Raw genomic sequence first — 20,320 nt, 5'->3', positions numbered from 1 at the left:
CAATAAATTGTGGATAACATAAACCCAACATATAAACTGTTTTGTTTTGTATCTGATTTTTCTTCTTCTTCTTTTTTTTGCTGCAGAGATATTGAAACAGGTGTAAAGTTGTTTGCAACTTGTGAATTTTGACTCGAGGGTGAGTCATCTCAAGAGTAACAAATCTTTTGACGCACGTTTAAAGATTTGTTTGAACATCTATATGTCATGGTCCTGAGTCTGCCGACTCAGTGTTTTGTGTCTCTTTATGCTTTTGTTTATTCTGAGTATGTATTCTGTTATGATTTGCCATTTGTTAGGTTTCTGTTCTGTGCTTGCCCTGGTCCCACGTCTGTGTTCTGTCTGTCTATGGTGTCACACTGTCTGTTTGTGAATCTGTCTGTTTAGTTCAGTGTCTTATCTGGTTCTCTGTGTCTGAGTTTCCTGTTTTATTCTGAAGGTCCCCGTCTCATGTGAGTGTGTTCAGTTTACGTTTCCCCTGTCCCGCCAGCTCCGACTTCTCCCAGGTGTGTTGCCCTCCTGTTTCTCATCCCCTGATTACTGCTGTGTGTATTTAAGCCCTGTGTGTTCTCCTGCCGGCTGCCGGTTCGTCTGTGTTCCACGGTGTTTCGTTCCTCTCGCTGCGCCTCTCTGCCCCGCACCTCGTTTCGTGTGTTCTCAGGTTTGTTATTTAGTTTTCCCAGTTTAGGTTTCTTTAGTTACTTGTCATCCCTCACTGCCTGTTTGCCATTACACTACCTTGTAAATAAATGTCACTCGAATCATCAGTCATTGCCTGCATTTTGGGTCCTCCTTTCCCCCAACACCACACGGCTCGCCTCGGCAGCCGTGACACTATAAATCTGACCATACACACACATACACACACACAGTAATAAACTATACTGCTAAAGTAATAGACCACTTAAAAGCTTTTAGACAGAAGCAGATTTACTCAAAACTGACTGAGAGGTCCAAAACTGCACTGAATTTAGCTTTTGAAGTGTTACTCCTGATATGGAATTTAGCCTGCGTTTGTTTACACAAGGCAATAAAGCAGTAAGAAACATACATATTCACTAGAGTTAATCAGGAACCTCCTCTATACATACTTTGTAAATATGTAAACTCCAGCCAGCAGCAGGTTACGAAATCCTCTCTGACATCTTTGAAGCTCAATAATTAACAGCTGTCTGGCTTTTCTGGCACACAACTTCTTGTTACTATTACTAATATTTCCACAACAGATACATGTTAATTGGAATTTATACAGTTGAAACTTAGGACCACTGGGAAAAACATAAACTGGGGATCATAACGTTTAGAATGTTTTGCTGTTAGGAGGGACTGTCAAAACTACTGTCCTGTTGGCGCTGCCTCAAGTCATAAAACAGAGGCCTCAACCAGATTTCCTGCAGCTTCTCACATTCAGAGCCAGGAGTAGGCTCTCTGTGCATACTCCTCTTTGTATGCACAAACGTCTCGGTATGAGGAGTCTTCTTAGCAATCTCATTATAAACAGTGAGGTCAGAAACATCGGGGCCTTGACTGCCTAATTCCCCGATGTTGCTGGCTGATGCAGCGGACACAGAAAAGGGTTTCACTTCTTCTCCTTCTAGACAGTTATTGTTGATAGTCAGAGTATTTGGTGCTAGTTAAAGGGTTCCTCTGAATTTTTGCCTTGTGCCCCAACAGACTCACCAGTGGCTCTTGGCAAAACTACAAGTTAAAGGTTAACTTGCACCTGCCCTTCTGTGTGAGCGAACACAGCCCAGCAAAAGCTTAGCTGAGATCCAACAATCTCCAGCCTGTCTTCATGTTCAGGTCATCAGGTGCTACCCTCTCACCGTCTGTTTGGGCTTAATTTTGGTCCACTAGCACAATCTAAAGTGGTCACTCGGTATAAAGCCAGTGAAAGGCCTAAAACACATGAAAGCAGTATGTTATACTGTAAATCATTGATGCAGCTCATCTGGTTGTTCACTAGCAATACAAAATGTTTTTCAACCTTTGGAATTTCTCAGTGCTCCTCCTCCTGCTCCACATGCCTTTTTATACCTCTGCTTTGTCTTCAGCAGGACAGCTGTGAGACAAACATGTTGGTCTGGACAGTGTGTGCGGCTTTGATTGCATGTGGCGTTTTACTCCGCCATTCTTCCTTCCTCCAGGATGTCCAATTCGTGCTCACTAAAATAAAAGTAAGGCGGTTCATCGAAAAGTGCGTGCAGACTAATTACTCAATCCTGGACCGCTTTTTAGAGCTGGTGAAGACGCAGCCGCACAAGCCTTTCGTTTATTTTAAAGATGAAACGTTCACGTACCGGGACGCAGACGTCCTGAGCAACAAAGTTGCGAGAGCGTTTCTGCAGGCTGGATGCGTAAAAGAAAGAGACACGGTGGCGCTGTTCCTGGGGAACCAGCCGATGTTCCTGTGGCTCTGGTTGGGTTTGGTGAAGATTGGATGCGCTGGAGCTTTGCTCAACTCCAACATCAGATCCAAGTCTCTGCTACACTGCCTCAACTGCAGCGGAGCCACAACTCTGGTAGCAGCTGAAGGTAGTACCTGCATTTCTGTCTGCTTTTCCAAGCGATGGAGACAGTTGAGAGCTCATTTACTCAACATTAAATAACCAGATAAATACATAAATAAATAATCTGACAGGCCTGGAGTTCATCAATTGTATGAAACAATTTTCTAGACTTGCTGGATGCAGTGAAGGAGGTGCTGCCCCATCTTCACGAACAGCAGATCAATGTTTTCATCTTAGCCGACAGATGTGAAGTTACAGGTGTGGAGAGCTTCATCGATAAAATGAATCAGGCTTCCTCTGAGCCTATACCCAAGGAGTTAAGGTCCCATTTAACCATGCAGAGTCCAGCAGCCTACATATACACCTCAGGGACAACAGGTAAACTACTTACTGAGATTCACGATGCATCAGTGAAAGAAACAGAAGATTCGCCACCTGAGCCTCTGGCTTGTCTTTAACAGGTCTCCCTAAAGCAGCTTTGATCACTCAAGGCAGAGTGTGGACCATGTCTTTACTTCTGCCTTCATCAGGAGTGAACTCCAAAGATGTGATTTATGATACCCTCCCTCTTTATCACAGCACCGGCTTCCTTGTCTTCACTGGGGCCATTGAGAGGGGTATGAACTCTTTGGATATATACTATTGTGTTTTTTAGATATATGATTGGTGTATGACTTTATTTTTATTTTTTTTAACCAATGTAATATAAAAACCATAGTTACATATATGTAACTATATGTTACATATTTGTTGAAAACCCCAAAATTTTGACTACTTCCACTGCTACTCTTTAAAGTGTGCTGTTGTCATCTATTGTTGTGTGCAGGTATTCCTGTTGTTCTGAGGAGTAAGTTTTCTGCTTCCCAGTTCTGGGACGACTGCAGAAAATATAATGTCACCGTCATACAGTACATAGGTGAAATTATGCGTTATCTCTGCAACACTCCACAGGTTTGTGCCAACACAGCACCAACATTAATACTACTGTCTCACACAGAAAGGTTTAGAAAACTAACAAACGCATGCTCTTCTTTTCTCTTCAAACAGAAACTCAGTGATAAAAACCACAAAGTCAGACTTGCAGTAGGCAACGGGATCAGAGCAGATGTTTGGAGGGACTTTGTGAGACGATTTGGGGAAATTCAAATCAGAGAATTTTACGGAGCAACTGAGGGAAACTTTGCTCTGTTGAATTATAGCAGCAAGATGGGAGCTCTTGGGCGACACACCTTCCTGCACAAGGTAAAAGTCCATGTTTCAGCTCACATTAAGAAGTAAAACCTGTCACTCATGAAGCAGTGTTTTAGCTTTTTTTTTTAAACTTACAGATGTTTTTTCCATATGCTGTGATCAAATATGACATAGACAAAGAAGAACCTTTGAGGGATTCTTCTGGTTTCTGCATGGAGGTTCAGAGAGGTGTGTTACTTGCAGGATGCTTACAAAACCAAGGATTCTTTGTTTCCTGTCCTTTTTTTTTTATATTTCTAAAGTTCTCACCCATGCATCTTTAAAAATATGTATTTATTGAAATCTCATTAATATTGACTTTAAATATAACAACCCCAAATATGACTTCTCCCGTACTTTGATCAGGTGAACCTGGACTTTTGGTGACTAAAATAACAGCCAAAGCTCCATTCATTGGTTATGTGAGAGACATGAAGCAAACTGAGAAAAAGAAGCTGCGTAACGTCTTCAAGAAAGGTGATCTGTACTTCAACACCGGCGACCTGCTGCGCATCGATGAGGATAATTTCATGTACTTCCATGATCGTGTTGGCGACACATTCAGGTGAGCGCATGTTTTGAAATAATGCTTAAAAATGTGAGCTCACACAGAGCACTGAAAAAATACAAAAATTGCCAACAGATGGAAAGGAGAGAACGTAGCTACAGCTGAGGTGGCCGACATCCTCGCGCTGGCTGACTGCATTAAAGAAGCCAATGTTTACGGAGTCAAAGTGCCAGGTACATGTTGCTTTGTTGCTGCGCTTGTGCCAAAACCAAGAAACACATGCTACTGAATCAATGATCAAATTGTTTAACAATGATATCCAGCATTTTTTCTTTGCTATGCATAAAAATGAATTCTTTTTAAAACAAAAAGGAGCTCTAAGATGGCATTAACAAACCTCACCAAACTTTGAATCTTTATATATAGCCGTACAAAATATGGGGGGGGGGGGCAATGTTTGCTGCTTGTTGCTCTGTGCTCCATCCAGATGATCCCGCACTACTTCAATAATTTTGTAGTCCAAGATCTGAGGATACAAATTCATGACTGATAGTGATCCATTGTATGTTTTTCTATCCAACTTTGTTTTTACTGCATTGGCAGTGTGTTTGGGGTCATTGTGAGGCAGAAAAATGAAGCTCTTGTCAATCAAATGCTTTCCAAATACTACTGCATGGTGGATTAAAATCAGACCATACTATTCTGCATTCATAATTCCATCAATTTCCAAACAATGGCTGAAATGCAGCCCCAAACCAGCCTCCATTGTGTCTGTAAACACTCAATGCTGTGCTTCTCTCCTCACCTCCTCCGTATATGTTCATGGTGGCATGAACCAGAAATTTCATATGTAGATTCATCCCTCCATAACACCTGTCACCACCGATTTTGAGTCTAGTTCTTGTATAATGTGGCATACCTTAGCCTTTTCTCCCTGTTTCACATCCTTTGAATGGCTTCTTGACAGCCACTCTTCTATTGAGATTTCTGATGAGGCTTCTATGAACAGTAGATGGATCAACTTTCCTATTTCTTAAGGACATAACTTTCAGATGTTGTTCATCTGCTGTAGGTTTCTTAGCCCTGTCCTTTTCTTTTGTCCTCCACTTGTCCAGCTTCCTGAGAATTTTTTGACACACTATTGTGAGATTAGCAATACTGAACTTCAGTTAACTCCTGTTTTGTGATTGTTTAACTTTTGTCTCCAGGCCAGGAGGGAAGAGCCGGGATGGCTGCTGTTACTTTGAGAGATGGACTGAAGTTTGACTCCACGGTTGTTTTTAAACATGTCGAGGACTTCCTGCCGTCCTACGCCAGGCCACGCTTTATGAGGATTCAAGTATGTTTACTCCAGTTATTTTACACTTTTACAAATGCATTTGTGGTTTAGCCTCTTTGTTGCCATAGTGATTTATTTAGCCCACTAATAATTGGTTGTACTGTGATTTATTACAGAGGTCACTGGATATTACAGGCACGTTCAAGCTAATAAAGACGAAAGTAGTGGAGCAGGGCTTCAACCCAAATGAAATAACAGACCCACTCTACTTTCTGAATGAAAAAGAGAAGAACTATACTCCACTCACGCCAGATGTATTTGATTCAGTTATAGCAGGAGACGTCAAAATATGAAGTGATTTTACTTTTGAAGAAAAAAATCCACCTTTTCACACACAAGCGAATCATTTGGTGTGTCACTTCTGGTTACACATTTTAATGACAAGGTGTAAAGCATAAATTTATTTTTTGTTTTTTCATGCACACCCCCCATGTTTGAGTTTGATGTACCAATCTGTGAGTGTGGTGATGGATTCACTAGTTTATTAAATGGATTGCTGTACACCTCCTTCCTGCATTGCATTCTGGTCTGTGTAGGCTTTTGGCAGTGTGGGAGCAAACATATCTTTCTGTCACACATTCTGCTCTCTTTAATATTCATTTAAAACCTCCACACCCAAAGGTTATGCTTTTGTAAGTGGATTTATTCAGTGGCGTAATTCAGCTCATACAGCTGGTTTCATGCAGAATGTATACCCTGAATAACTTTATCTAGTCTTATGTCCCAGAAGCTCACACCAGCTCCCAGCGTAGGTGCTCTTTTTTCACCCTCTGGTTGAGTGATTCGTAGTGTTCAGGAGGCCTGGATTAAAGCCATGGAGCTCAGGCAGGGGAGAGCAAGCTCATTAACCACGGGGTCACTGATGTTAAAAAGGGAATCATAAATGGGGGAATAAAAAATGTTTCTTTCAGTGGTATAATATATTATGCTATTTCTGCCACTGTCCACAAGTCCATCCATCACTTTTGTCCAGTGACTTGCTGTCGATGGATTACCACGGCCCTCGAGAACATGCACAGAAAGATATTTTGTCAACATACAGCAAACTGTAGTGCAGCGTTTGACAGGGATGCACGCACATTTTAGGCAGCATTAAACCACAATTGTTCTGAATCTGGCTCAAATTTGAGTGTCAGGATTTAAAGCATCTCCTTTTTCCATCTCACATATCAGATAAGCTGTAAGACACCCAGGAAATGCATTAAATGTATAACACTTTAAATTCATTATATTATTAATTCCTTTCTGATGCCACCCATCAGTTAAATGTCAGGTTACTCGAGAGTTGGTTTGCTGCTGGTAATAACTCTCAACTCCTTGAAGAAACGTAACCATGGCATTTGAACATGTTTATATCAAATCTGTCTTTTCTTTCTTTTTTAAAAAAATATTAGCGATCTGATCACATTTTATAATTAAATGAAAAGTGCCTACGGATGTGCTGTTGTGCTTTGCCTCTCTCTTGCGCTATATTTTTGTGGAGGGGGAAGGGGGTGGCGGATCTCTAGTTTTTCCAGATGAATACTTTAAAATCTCCACACAAATTTTTTATTGGATAAAGATTATTTTAAATTGTTTTATTTATTTGATCCAAATGAGTTACTTCAATGTTTGGAGCTACAGGAGGAGCTGACGTCATTTTAATATTCCATTTTTTAAATATGCACTTACACTCACTCACACGATGCATAATTACAACCATGCATCCATAGTACACTCACACAGAAATGTAGACATGACAAAAGCATAAAAATAATTATCTTAGATCTGAGAGCCAAAGCTGGAGGCGAATACGGGAGACATTTTCACAGGTTAAGAAATGGATCAATGAACTTCCCAAACTCTAAGAAAGCTGACTGTGAGCACACAATATCCTTATAAAAAGCAGCCAATGCCGAACACCCCCACCCCCCACCAAAACATGGATTTTAGCTCTACTGGTGATTATAAATTGGCCATAGGTATGTAAGGTTATGTCCCTATGTCTTAGCCATGTTATAGAATGATGAGAGGTGGGATAGGCTCCAGCCTAAATATACAATATATATTTATAAAGTTAATGTGAAAGAACAGATTTCTCTGTTATGTGTCACAGTGTAGAGAGTTAATGCACAAGCTGTGAAAGATTTCCTCAACCTGTGTGTGTGACAGCGAAGCTGAGCCAGTCTGTTGGAGAAAGCCCTGCACTAACTGTCCAGTAAGTGGTGCAGAAGGTAATCAGGATTATCTGTGATAGATAACAGTTTCTTTAGTGACCTCCTTTCCAACGCAAATTTGTTGCAAAAACAAACAATAGCTGAAATACGTGTAGAAAGATTTGTTTGTTTGTTTTTTTGTTTGTAGAATTCATATTTGGACTTTTTTTTAAACTATAACCTTTGCCAAATTATCCATTTTTTTTCTGGAAATGATTTCAGAAGTTGTTAGGATGTTTAATCCCATTACATTTCAGTTATCTTATAATATAAAGCCAAATCACAGTAACAGTTAGCTCAAGCAACTTTATATTTTTTGGTAAGGACACTAGAACGAGGGGGAGAAAACCCCAGCAGTCAGGTGATCCCCTATGAGCAAGCACTTGGCAACAGCAGGAAGGGGAACACCCTGTTACAACAGGAAGAAACCTCCAGAAGAGCCAGGATCAGGGAGGGGCAGCCATCTGTCGTGACTGGTTGGAGAGGATTTAAAATCCTATTTGATGACGAGTTGTCCTAAAGAAAATGCTGATCTTCTTGCACAACTTGTGATCTTTCAGAAAGCTTTCTATTTCTATACTGTCACTGTCAGGGGGCTGAGTCTGTGACCCAGCATTTTGAGTTATTTTGTATTTTTTGATTACTTATGAGTTAATGTTGAGTCCTGGGGTTATTATTAGTTCATCTTAGTTGAAGTTTAGTCTGGTTTATGTCATCGTCCATGTCTCCTTGTTTTCTGTTTATCACGTATTATCTCCTCGTCTATGTAGGTTCTCCTTGTGTCTCTCTCCTCTGTCCCTCTGCCTCTCTCGTTCCCTCTCTCTGTCTCTTGTCTCTCCATGTTTCCTGTTTTTATTTAGATTTTATTTATGTTCACCGTGTTTAATTTTGCTTCCCCTGTGGCGTCACGTTCATTTGTGTCAGCTGTGTTTCCCGAGGTGTTTCCACTTCCCTCATTACCCTTCTGTGTATTTAAGTCCTCTGTCTCCCTCTGTTTAGTGTCAGATTGTCTGCATTGCTCCATGTTCATGTTCACGCCTTTGTCTTCTCTGCCTCAAATCTTGTTTTTTTTCATGTTCCTGCTCAGATTCATGTTCATGTTCTTATGTCATAGTTCTCATAGTTAGTCTTAGCTGTTTCCAGTTTAGTTTCTAGTTTAGTTTTGCCCCAGTTCACCTTGTTTTGTGTTTTTTTCCCTATCAGCCAAATAAATGGCTCCCTTTTTGTTATACCTTAGTTTTCTCTCTCCCTTGTCTGCTCTGGGTCCACTCCGCAAACACACCGACCATCCCGACCGTGACAGTTACTTACTAATCTTTATTTGTAATTGACTATTTTGTTTTAAAATCTTTGTTATGGTACAAATTTAACTGCTCTTAAGAATTAATTATTTTTTTTTCTTATAGACAGAGTTTTGAGGAGTTTCCCTTTGCTTTCTTCTTCGTTCTACTCTCATCTGTATTAATGATAACTGGTTCAAGAGGAGTAAAGATCGAACCACAGCAATGCCTTGTACTGTGGTGGCCTTGGTGAACTCATCTAAGCTGGGGATAAGTAAGCGTAAGATGGTTGTTGGCTGCTCTGTGAGTTCAACAGGAGGACAAGGAGCTGAAACCATAACAGAGAGTGCTTCCTTTGTGGGTCAGGGGTCCTTCTCCAGATTAGGTATTATAATCACATTTTCTCTGGTCTGAACCTCAGTGAAGCATGAGTTTTCAGCAGGGGGTGATGCAGAGGCTATACTGTGTGAAAGTTATTTACTTACAGGCTGAAACATGAGGCAAACGTGTTTCACCGTCACATCAATAATTCTAATAAGCGGCACAGGTGCAAAGTTTGCACTGTTGCCTGAGCACGTCTCTCTGTCAGAGTGGAAAGGACCGTGCCTGATGTTACTCTGTGGTGTGACTGCCACCCTGTGCTGAAATAATAATCACAAGTTCAGCAGGAACAGCTGGAGCTGGAGCTAGAGGATCAGAAAAGTCGGTTTCTTTTGTGAGCTTGGGGTCCTTCTTGGGATTTGATAATACACTTTCATCATTACTGGCCTGAACCTCAGAAAACAATCATATCAATTTTATTTTCTGGATTTTTTTCGTTGTCACTTCAAACAATATTTATTTGATGTGATGATCTGGCTGACTGGGGGTGTGGGGCTGAATAATCTTGCAAACGTGTTTTATTTCTACATCAACATTTGTAGTCAGCAGCACTGGCGCACAGTTTGCGACGTCACTGAGCAGAAGGTTGTGTGGATCTGTGTGACTTCTGACAGGATGACATGGGCCACGTCACTAGTTATTTATTTATTTTTGTTTTGCATGATGTTATGAAGGAAGGCTCAGGGTTTAAGTAATCAGCATCATGGGCTCATCTGATTAGAATGAGAATAAGTAGTCATCTAATCATTCACAGGGTTCTCCTTTTATTCTCAAATCAATAAAGGAAAGACACACATTGACTGCCAATGCTGAAAGAAAATAGAGATTTAAGTTACTCATTACCTTAAACAATACATAAAATCAAAAACCCAAACAGAACCTCACTTCTGCTGCCACCCCGTGTGGGAGTGAAGAAAGAGTGAGCCAAAAGTAAATGCAGTCCTTATATAACATGTGACAGGTGAGTGCAATTAAGGACAAGCACCACACCCAATCAAAGGTTAAGGCCTTAAAGCTGCATTCTTTATAATAGCCAGCAGGGGGTGGCTCCTCTGGTTGCTAACAGAAGTCTGATTTTATGAGTAAATTAAGCTTTCCTGGTGGATTTCTGGTGTCGGTCTCTAGTTTCAAACACTATAAAGACATCAAGTGAAGTTAGATTTTGTTCCCTTTAAGCCTGACCTATTTTCACTGAATGAGTTGCTGCTTTTCTCTATTTTTTTAAATACAGATTACAGATTATAGAGATTTACTGGGAAAAACAAGCTTGTTACTGGAAACAAGCATTGTTTACTACCCTGTTTCACACTTTGAAACAGCCTTAGCAATTTCACACACCGCTCAAATCTGCAGGACAGCGGTAATATCTGACACTAAAATCACAAATCTTTCCCGAAAGCGCAGACTTGGTAGCAGGGTGCGGCGAGATGTTTGTGTTATTTCTCCCCCAGAGAGTAAAAAGCGAGCGTTTGTGCAACTCGCAGAGGAGCTCCTCCCCATAAATCAGCAGACGAATACAGAAGGCGCACTGGCGCACGCCCACCACCGCTCAGATTGCGGATTTATGATAAAGGTTGCCATTTACGGACTCGCTGTCTGTCGTTTATGACTGTTTTTGTTAATATGCGTGGGTGGATTTCATTCTTCTCCCACTTGTTTGTGTTTAGAAATAATTACGAGGAAATTATTCGCATAAATCATTCTGATGTACTGAAACACAATCCATTCAGTCTCCCTTCAAAATAAAGTGCCAAACTGATTTGTTTGCTCGCTTTTCCCACTATTTACCACGCTAGAAGGCGTTTTCATGACATCGGGGGAAAATGCAACATAACATCAACAGTTAGGTTGTAAGTGGAAGTGGAAATTCTCGATTTAGCAACTGAAAAATATTCCCCGAAATGAAGGAGGGGTCAGCGGGGCAGATCCGAGCACCGCCCCGGGTCGAGACGGTGAACTTTGTCACAAATTTGACTGAGCAGCACAGTGTGCACCTCCTCTGCCTCTCCCCACTTATTCTTTCAGCGCTCTGCAAAATGTACATCTGCTTCAGCGTCTTGGCCGGACTGGCACTTCTCTGTTTCTTTTACATCAGCGCGTTTTGTCCCTACTTTGGCGAAGATTTCGCGTACATCCTAAGGAGCATTAAATGTGGCATCAGACTAACCAAATACAAGAAAATCAAGCCCTTTTACAGCATATTGGACTGCTTCTTGGATGCAGTGAAGAGGCACCCCAAAAGGATCTTTGTACACTTCGAAGGTCGCTCGTACACTTATGGCGAAGTGGACAAACAGAGCAACAAGGTGGCCCGAGCCCTGCAGGCTGAAGCCCGGCTGAAGGAGGGGGACACGGTGGCCCTGTTCCTTGCGAACGAGCCCAGCTTCATTTGGACTTGGCTCGGTTTGGCGAAGCTGGGCTGCCCGGCTGCCCTGCTCAACTTCAACATCAGATCCAAGTCCCTGTTGCACTGCTTCTCCTGCTGCGGGGCCAAAGTGATCATCGCCTCCTCGGGTGAGATACAGCGAGAAATAAATTATTGCGTCGGCCCAGAGGAGGCTCTCGTTATTTGACGCGTCTCCCACAGGACTGCGAAGTTCAAAGTTCGACAGCAAGTGAGAGATACCTCTTAATGCTTGGCTTTTGTGCAAGTACGGAAAGTATCCTCAGATATTATATTATTAATTCTTCTTGTAAAATGATTTTGACCACGCAATTCATTGCAGAAGAGAAACGTGGGTCTCCAGCGTTTTACCCAACAGGGAATACAAATCCTAAATTAAACCCTTTTACGCATCAAAGATGTTAAAATAAAGAGTTTATAAACAACAGTTTATATTAATTCTATAAATGAATGCAAACAGATACTGCTCAGTGCAGATTTTGCAGGCTACTTGACAATATCATTCACCCCGTCACATCTGTCCTGCCACTTTCCTCGTGTCTTATATTTATAGTAAGCTTTATTCCGCACTGCATCGCAGATGGATAAATGCACTGATTGCTCTGACAGCTGTATTTAGTTTGCAGGTAATGATTGTTGAATAATGCAATAATGAGATCAGATCATAACATGGTCTATAAATGCTGGAAGGACTAGACTGACTAGATTCTGACTCACACTCTTAAGATTGGATACAGTGCAGTGTTGGCCCTTTTCCATCATCTGTTAGTGATGAACGATGATGCCAAACAAAGGTGCACTTATTCAGATGATCGCAGTTTTATTGGCACAGTGAACCTGCGTCAGGGACTCTGTCCCTGTTTTTTTTTTTTGTCTGTAAATTAAACTAGAAGACATGGATGATAATAATAAAAATAAATTGCTTTGCACCACCTGCCACATGAATGCTGTACTTCCAGCTTAATTATAAAAACCTCCAGCTAGAAACTCAGTGCTTCCACAAAGGAAAAACTGAGCTAGCCGGTCTTTGAGTAAATTGCGACATAAACCTGAACGTTTGTTTGAGATCAGTCCCAATCAATAACCTCTGCTTAAAGGTTATTATTGATCAGCTTTAGTCGCGGCCAAAAGTTAGACGTAAGGATAAACTTAAATAGATAAAAAAAGTGCAGGAAGTGCATTTTTGCTGGATCGATTAATTGCTATTCTATATCTGCATATATGGAGGGGATACGATCTTGATCAGCACGTTTCATACAAATTACATGAACGCCAGTGTTTGGTTATAATGGTTAGACATAGAAGAGAAGCAGTGTTTAAGCTATTTTGGTGGTTCCAACTGTGGCAGTGCAGTTTTGAACGGATGAACATTTGCAAAAAGGAAAAAGAATACTTCACATATGAGCAGAAATGATTAAAGAACAAGGGGGCTCTTTATGCTCCACACTGAAGAGCAACTTCATCGGAAGAAAAATCTCAGCTTGCAAACGTGTTTCTTTGCATTCTCATTATAGAACTTAAAAGGCCTTTACTAAGAAATGCATGCATGAGAGCTGAACTTCCCACCCCATGTGCTTGTATCTGAGTGGGATCGGGGATACATGATACAGGCCCACATGTGTAGGTGCACATGTGCCACATTTGGCAACACAGCGCTATGACGGGCTGTGTTGAGCTGAAAGCTACTGTCTATTTGTAGAGCTGCAGGATGCTGTGGAGGAGGTCCTGCCGACGCTGAGGGAGCGGGGTATCAGCGTGTACATCATGTCGGACAGCTGCAGTGTGCAGGGCATCACCGCTTTGTCTGACAAGATCTCCAAGGCCTCAGATCAGCCACTGTCCCGGGACCTCAGGGCCAACATCCATATCAGGAGCACCGCTCTCTACATCTACACATCTGGGACCACAGGTAACGACAGCAAACTGCTCTGAAACAAATTCTGGCACGCAAAATAAGATTGCAATGATAACAGTCAAGCTAATGAGGTGCATCAAGCTTCAAACACTAGATCTGTGCTCAGCCACACTTTCTGTTCTTGGAGAGGGGTGTTAATTGAACGTGGTCATCTGTGGGCAATAACATTTGCTGAAAGGCAAAAAGCAAACACACTCACAGCTTCCTAACTGATAAAAAGTGAACCCTGGGGTTTTCTTGTTACAGGATATTTTTTTTCCTCACTCTGCATTGTTTTCACAGTTTACTAGCCAGTAGTTTTATTCTTTCCTGCCTTTATTGGCACACTGCAGAATGTCTTGGCACAGTACCAGTGTTAGTGACAGAGTGTGTGTCTTACACATCTTACACATGCCTGATTTAGACAAACTGTGAACGCTCTCACTACTTCATAGCACTAACACAAGTGAAAACATAAACACTGAACCTTTAAGTCCTGGTTGTGTGAAGCCTGCACACATGTTTAATTGTGGTAATTTAATTTTATCAGACTAATGGGTGAGGGGGAAAAAATCTGCACAATTGTTCTTTCTGATGCAGACTTGCTGATCTTCGCTCCATCAAGGCGCATTACAGGGATGTGCCTAAATGAAATGCTTTATGTCCCACAGAGCTTTTTCAGATAAGAGTAGCACATGATGCAAGCTGGAACATCTGTTATTCACCGTCATTTTAAATGGTATACTAGTTTTAGCTGGTGGAAAATAGGCTTAAATCAAAATTTAGTCCCAGTTGAGTCCTTAAGACGGTCTTTTACAACGATGTGCTGAACAAGCTTGGATCTGCAGAAAACCTGATGGATGTATAAGTCCACTCTTTAGCAACTTCTGTTACCTTTTTTGCCTTATATTCATTCTTTTAAAAGATACAATTATCGTAAAGGTGAACACCACTCTATAGACTCTATAAACCTGCTGTGCCTCAGGTAGTAGAGTGGGTCATCTACCAACCAGGAGCTGGTGGGCTGAACCAGAGTTTCTCCTGATGCATTCAGTGGAGTATGCATGTTAGAAAAAAGCACTGTATTAATGTGTGTGTGATTGGGTGAATGAGATCTGTGGCAGGAAGCACTCTGAGTGCTAAACTTGAGTTAAAAGGCGTGGTCTCAGGAGTTTGAAAAAAAGAAGGCAACTGGACGTCTTTAAGTTTTTTGTATGTTTTTTGTTGTTGTTGTTTTTTTTTAAGCTGAATTGTAAGCTGCTAATAGTTGGCTTCACAAGCCAAACCTGCTGTTCCGTGATGGTCATTCACAGTGGACATAGATGTCCTCCTTCACTCCTCGCTCGCGCTGTTTTCTCAGTCCAGAGTGACCTTTATCCTTTACGTGTAGCTCCTTAGACTGATAACCTATGCAGATATGCCGAAAGGCGTGGTACAAGTCCATTTACCATAACTTTAAGAAGAAGTAGAGTCATTTTCTCCTCGACTTCAATACACCTTTTTTTCAGTGTGTCCATTTAAACAAAATGTGGCTTCGGCACAGCATGGATAAAAACAGAAGAATCACTCACCTGATCGATTATTTAGTTTTCACCATTTAGAGTTATCTGCACCAGTTCATTATGAAAAATTCAGCATCTATAGCTGCTGAGAGTCCATTATATTCACCATCTACTTGGGACTGTTTGTTGCTGAGAAGATTAAATGTTGCTTTGTGCAGTCATTAGAAGATTCAGGATCAATGAATGAACCACAGTGAAGTGCATCATACTACTTTGTTCCTCTTTAATTCAAAAGCACAATCTGTTATTCTTTTCCCTGGGAAGGTTTGCCTAAAGCAGCCATTGTCACACATGAGAGGGTGTGGGCCGCCTCCTTCCTCCAGTCGATATGTGGAGTCACAGCAGAGGACATCTTCTACATCAATCTGCCTCTCTATCACAGCGCCGGCTTCTTGATCGGAATGACTGGAGCCATCGAGAGAGGTAATGATCCTCTTAATCCTCTCAAGAGTACAAGAGCAAAAGCATCTGCACGCCTGGGTCAGGAGCTTAAGCGGTAAGGAAGGAAGATAAAGGTTGTGTAATATGATTTGACTTGCAGGTATTACCATAGTCCTGAAGAGAAAGTTTTCTGCCTCTCAGTTCTGGGATGATTGCAAGAAGTATGACATCACGGTGATGCAGCACATCGGCGAAACATTGCGCTATCTCTGCAACACGCCCAAGGTAAGAGGAAACCTAATCAGTCTGCAGCTACGTCAGTCAGCCGCCGTCCTAATGGTGGAATATCTCCGTGTCCATCCCGCTCTTGGCAGAAAGACGATGAGAAGAACCACAAAGTGAGAATTGCAATCGGCAACGGTGTCCGAACGGACGTTTGGTCCGAGTTTCTTCATCGCTTTGGAGACATTAAAGTTAGAGAGCTGTACGCCGCCACAGAGGGAAACATCGGCTTCATCAACTACACGTCCAAGATCGGCGCAGTCGGACGAGTCAACTTTGTGCACCGGGTAGGAAAAGGAAGCAAGTCGCATGTTTTCACAGTGTGGTGCAATGTCTGTGTTAATATCTGGAGCTTACATTGGTTGATCACATTTAAATTAAATTGGAGAAAAATGTCATCAACAGCTACAGGAGTGAGTTGAATTTGAAAATAAACACCCACACATGGATTCTTGGATACAAAATGATAAACGGGCAAAGGGCGACTACGTTTAAAGTTGTGGTGGCCGTTTGATTGGACAAACAGTGCGTACAGATATTTTAAGCAAAACTTGACTGTGTTTGTCCCCCATGAAGAAGAGTCTCAGACTCTCTGTACACACAAATGATGAAGACCATTATGTGTACAGTGTTTTTAAATGATCAGATCATTCAAATCACTTCTCTTGGCTAAGCACTTTACATTCTGAAACTTTATCTGTTAAAAATCACCCTCATTTCTTGGCGCAATCACTTACCTGGACCTCAGATAGGGACAGGCCTTGTACTATGAAGCAAGATCAGCATACACAGGACATATCTGATTTATTAACCTGTTCCAGAGCAGATTAGATTTATAGTGTAAGTCAGAGTGGTGATGTAACCCTGTAAGAAGTGAACCAACTTTGCAATACTTACATGGATAAGCCTAAATCCTATTTTTTATCAAATCCTGAAACAAGCATGAAACAAGCGTGTTGATGTTTGTGCGTCCTCACAGAGTTGCTGCCATGTTGGCTGTTCCACTACTTTTAAAACATTTTAACTGGTGGGTTTTCTTTCCTTCTTCCTTTTCCAGTTTTTCTTCCCCTACACTTTGATCAAGTTTGACATTGAGAAGGAGGAACCTGTCAGGGACTCGCAGGGTCTGTGCATCCAAGCAGCCGTAGGTGAGTCTGTCAAGAGAAATCGGGTTCAATTTAAAGGAGTTTTAGTTTGATAGAAGTGAAATTAAAAAGGAGTTTTGATTTATTTTGTTTCCCGATGTCTCTACCAGGTGAAACGGGACTTTTAGTGGGAAGGGTAACAAAGAGGTCCCCCTTTGTTGGCTACGCTGGTAACAAGGAGCAGACGGAGAAGAAGCGGCTTCGAGACGTCCTGAAAAAGGGCGACCTGTACTTCAACACCGGCGATTTGCTTCGGTTCGACAAAGAGAACTTTGTGTACTTTCAAGATCGAGTCGGCGACACTTTCAGGCAAGTTGTGACTCATTTTTGTGTTGACCTGTCGCTTTGTTTTTGTGGTTCTGCCCAGACGATCGAGTCTAGACTGAGTCACCGTTTGGTCTGGTTTAGTTCTCAGCTATTAAAAGTATAAAAATATGCAATTAACAGCTGGTTAGAATAGTGTGTGTGAAAATGGCTTTTTTCCTTTTGTGCAGGTGTTTACTTGCAGATCAGGTTCAAACTGTGCTGCAGAAATTGCTCATTGGAGTCTTTTCGTGTTTTTTGTTTCAGGTGGAAAGGAGAGAACGTCGCCACATCGGAGGTTGCAGACATTCTCACAATGGTTCACTGCATATTAGAGGCGAATGTTTACGGTGTGAAAGTTGAAGGTAAACGCACTCGGGTCATAAATATTAAAACCTTACAGAGCTGTCTGCACTTTGCATTTCATATTTCTCTCATTTTTCAATCAAGGTCATGAAGGGCGAGTCGGCATGGCAGCTCTCACTTTGGAAGAAGGACAAAAGTTCGACTGCTCGGCCACGTACACGCAGGTCGTCAACTACCTCCCAGCTTACGCGAGACCCAGATTCATCAGGATTCAGGTAATAAATATAAATAAATAATACATGCACATCCAGACCAGACGGGCTGCTATGGCTTAAAGATATTGTTTTAATTGGTGGTCTGATTGGGGCAGTTCATCCTTTCCACCTTTAATTAGTGCATGCTCAAAGGCTAAACGTGCTAAACGCTTGGTGTCTGAAATCCAGATGGCTGAAGCGGTGCGTGGATCCGAGTCTAAGTTTTTACTGTGTAAGATCACCAATAATGCAGATCAGAAATCAGATGTGTCATTGGGTCCCAATGTTGTTTTTTTCTAGACAAATATTAAGGATTTCAGATTTTTCCTTTGAACCAAACAGGAAGGCAGTGCAGTGATGTAACCCTAACACTTCCTTCAGGGTTAGGGACAGCTGCAAGAAATGCTGACTCTGGCAAATATTTTCATGACTTGGTAAAACCGTAGAGGATGTGCCCTCCAGATAAAATTATTGGAGATGATTAAAAAAAAAAAAAGTTCCCAAGAAAGTGCAGTACAGGACCGTTCTACAGCTACTTTAACTATGAAATATTTGGATTTATGTACCAAGGAAATTACTCTAATATACATTCACCACAGACCCCCTTTTACCCCCAAAACTGCCTTAATTTATTGTGGCATAGATTCAACAAGGTGAAACATTTGTCAGGAACTTTGCTCCATGTTGACCTGACAGCATCACACAGCTGCTGCTCCCGTTCCACCACATCTCAAACACACTACTCAATTGAGATCTGGTGACTGTGGAGGCCATCTGAGTACAGTGAACTCACTGTCACGTTCAGGGAACCGATTGAGATCATAGGAGCTTCATGGCATGGTGCGTTATCCTGCTGGAAGAAGCCATCAGAAGATGCATACACTGTGGTCATACAGGGATGGACATTAGAAACAATGCTCACATAGGCTGTGGTGTTTAAATGATGCTCAGTTGATACTAAGGGTCCCAAAGTGAGCCAAGAAAATATCCCCCACTCTATTACACCGAAACTATCCTTAACTATTGATCCAACGCATGAAGGAGCAATGATTACATGCTCTTTCCACCAAATTGTGACCCTACCATCTGACTGTTGCAGCAGAATAAGACGCTCGTTAGACCAGAAGATGTTTTTCCAATCTTCTGTGAACTTTGATCTGTCAGTGTGAATTATAGCTTCAGTTTCCCGTTTTTGACTGATAGAAGCACCGGCATGTTCTTATCTCTTTTGAGTTAATGTTGCCGTCCTCTAATAATAACTGTGTAATATTGCTTTGCAGTTTGTAGCTGATATCTGATCTGATTGACAGCATTGTTATTGGCGGTTTATCTTAATTATGTTTTGGTTTTCTTTGCTTTTTGTTCTACACTAAAGCTTGACACAAAAACATCTTTCAAACTGTGTTTTGCAGCCCTGCCTGGAGATGACGGGAACCTTCAAGATGAAGAAAGTGAAGTTGGTGGAGGAAGGATTCAACCCAGCTCACATCAAAGATCCTCTATACTTCCTGGATCCTGAAAAAAAGACTTATGTGCCCTTGACCGAAGAAATCTACAGAGCAGTCGTCTCGAAGGAAGTCAAACTCTAACACAGAAGCTAAAGTAGTCACTGCTGAGCCACTTTGTTTGCAAAGAAATAACAATAATGGATCTTAACAGACACTAATCTCAGGGACGGACTCGGAAACGTCAAGTCACGTTTGAAGAGATGGTTTTCATCTTTAGCACAGCTACCTTTACCTCTTACAGTGACACTATGTGATACAGAGAGTATGTGCTACTCACTGTGTTCTTAATTCGTTAATTAATTCTTTGGACAGTTAACCATAACATGCACATTTTACTGTAATGGCCTTTGTTTTTACATTGGACTGAAGCTCTTTTAATCCATTCCGGTCCGATATCACAGAGTCTGGATATTGACCTTTCAACATCTACTGTATCTCTTATGTAGGGATTTGTTGTTACCTAACTGGACTTTTGTACAGAGGTAAAAGCAGACACTGCGTTATCTGTTTGTGTACTGATGACACACACTGTAAATTGACAGTTTTATTGCATAACACTGCCCTGAAGTGCTGAAGTGTTAATGTAGCAGCTGCTGTTGTGCCCTTATAACTACGTTTGTGCACAATAAGAGGAACCTCCAGGCAGGCTTGCGGGGTGACTAACCTGCACAACCTTTGACATAAATCAGATGAACTCTGTCACACCCTGTTGTGTTTTTAAATAAAAACATTAAAAAAAACTTGACAAACAGGCAGAGATCAGTGAACTCTGATAAGATATTTCTAAATGTTGTCTGACACTGAACTTTGTCTTAAATGACTCCCTTGAGCTACTGCA

General features: G+C 41.5%; 2 protein-coding genes across 6 annotated transcripts; both read left to right on the top strand.

Moving 5' to 3' along the window:
- The first annotated feature begins 27 nt into the window (after positions 1–27).
- LOC120729942 (very long-chain acyl-CoA synthetase-like) lies at positions 28–7,041 on the top strand. Of its 4 annotated transcripts, none has more exons than XM_040025967.1 (12): positions 28–139; positions 1,675–1,811; positions 2,058–2,535; positions 2,679–2,888; positions 2,972–3,127; positions 3,337–3,461; positions 3,558–3,752; positions 3,839–3,929; positions 4,107–4,305; positions 4,384–4,481; positions 5,457–5,587; positions 5,704–7,041. In XM_040025967.1, the coding sequence occupies exons 3-12, from the start codon at positions 2,076–2,078 to the stop codon at positions 5,878–5,880; spliced, it is 1,842 nt and encodes a 613-aa protein (XP_039881901.1). In that variant the 5' UTR covers positions 28–139; positions 1,675–1,811; positions 2,058–2,075; the 3' UTR covers positions 5,881–7,041. The 4 variants fall into 4 exon arrangements, 3 of the variants coding, with proteins under 3 accessions (XP_039881901.1, XP_039881900.1, XP_039881902.1); XM_040025966.1 differs by having other exon boundaries at positions 2,055–2,535; XM_040025968.1 differs by lacking the exon at positions 28–139 and adding an exon at positions 499–661 and having other exon boundaries at positions 2,055–2,535.
- A 4,288-nt stretch (positions 7,042–11,329) lies between these two features.
- zgc:101540 (hsFATP2a_ACSVL_like domain-containing protein) lies at positions 11,330–20,227 on the top strand. 2 transcript variants are annotated; one of them, XM_040025950.1, is made up of 10 exons: positions 11,330–11,954; positions 13,544–13,756; positions 15,568–15,726; positions 15,845–15,969; positions 16,059–16,253; positions 17,024–17,114; positions 17,222–17,420; positions 17,682–17,779; positions 17,865–17,995; positions 19,387–20,227. In XM_040025950.1, exons 1-10 carry the CDS (start codon positions 11,345–11,347, stop codon positions 19,561–19,563), a joined length of 1,998 nt encoding a protein of 665 aa, XP_039881884.1. In that variant the 5' UTR covers positions 11,330–11,344; the 3' UTR covers positions 19,564–20,227. The 2 variants fall into 2 exon arrangements, with proteins under 2 accessions (XP_039881884.1, XP_039881883.1); XM_040025949.1 differs by having other exon boundaries at positions 11,330–11,957; positions 13,547–13,756.
- The last annotated feature ends 93 nt before the right edge of the window (positions 20,228–20,320 follow it).

This window comes from Simochromis diagramma, unplaced genomic scaffold (genome assembly GCF_900408965.1).
Source record: "Simochromis diagramma unplaced genomic scaffold, fSimDia1.1 OVJJ01000293.1, whole genome shotgun sequence".
In the NCBI taxonomy this organism is placed as follows: domain Eukaryota; kingdom Metazoa; phylum Chordata; class Actinopteri; order Cichliformes; family Cichlidae; genus Simochromis; species Simochromis diagramma.
Note: the sequence above shows the minus strand (reverse complement) of the source record. Positions and strands in the feature narration are given on the sequence as shown.

What these genes read in the sequence shown, in the direction of transcription:
- LOC120729942 (XM_040025967.1), top strand. Translation starts at nt 2,076, where the DNA reads ATGTTGGTCTGGACAGTGTGTGCGGCTTTGATTGCATGTGGCGTTTTA. An exon ending in AACTCTGGTAGCAGCTGAAG is followed by an intron (nt 2,536 to 2,678) that starts GTAGTACCTGCA and finishes ACAATTTTCTAG; the next exon opens with ACTTGCTGGATGCAGTGAAG. An exon ending in CGTGTTGGCGACACATTCAG is followed by an intron (nt 4,306 to 4,383) that starts GTGAGCGCATGT and finishes AATTGCCAACAG; the next exon opens with ATGGAAAGGAGAGAACGTAG.
- zgc:101540 (XM_040025950.1), top strand. Translation starts at nt 11,345, where the DNA reads ATGAAGGAGGGGTCAGCGGGGCAGATCCGAGCACCGCCCCGGGTCGAG. An exon ending in CTACACATCTGGGACCACAG is followed by an intron (nt 13,757 to 15,567) that starts GTAACGACAGCA and finishes TTCCCTGGGAAG; the next exon opens with GTTTGCCTAAAGCAGCCATT. An exon ending in GTGCATCCAAGCAGCCGTAG is followed by an intron (nt 17,115 to 17,221) that starts GTGAGTCTGTCA and finishes TGTCTCTACCAG; the next exon opens with GTGAAACGGGACTTTTAGTG.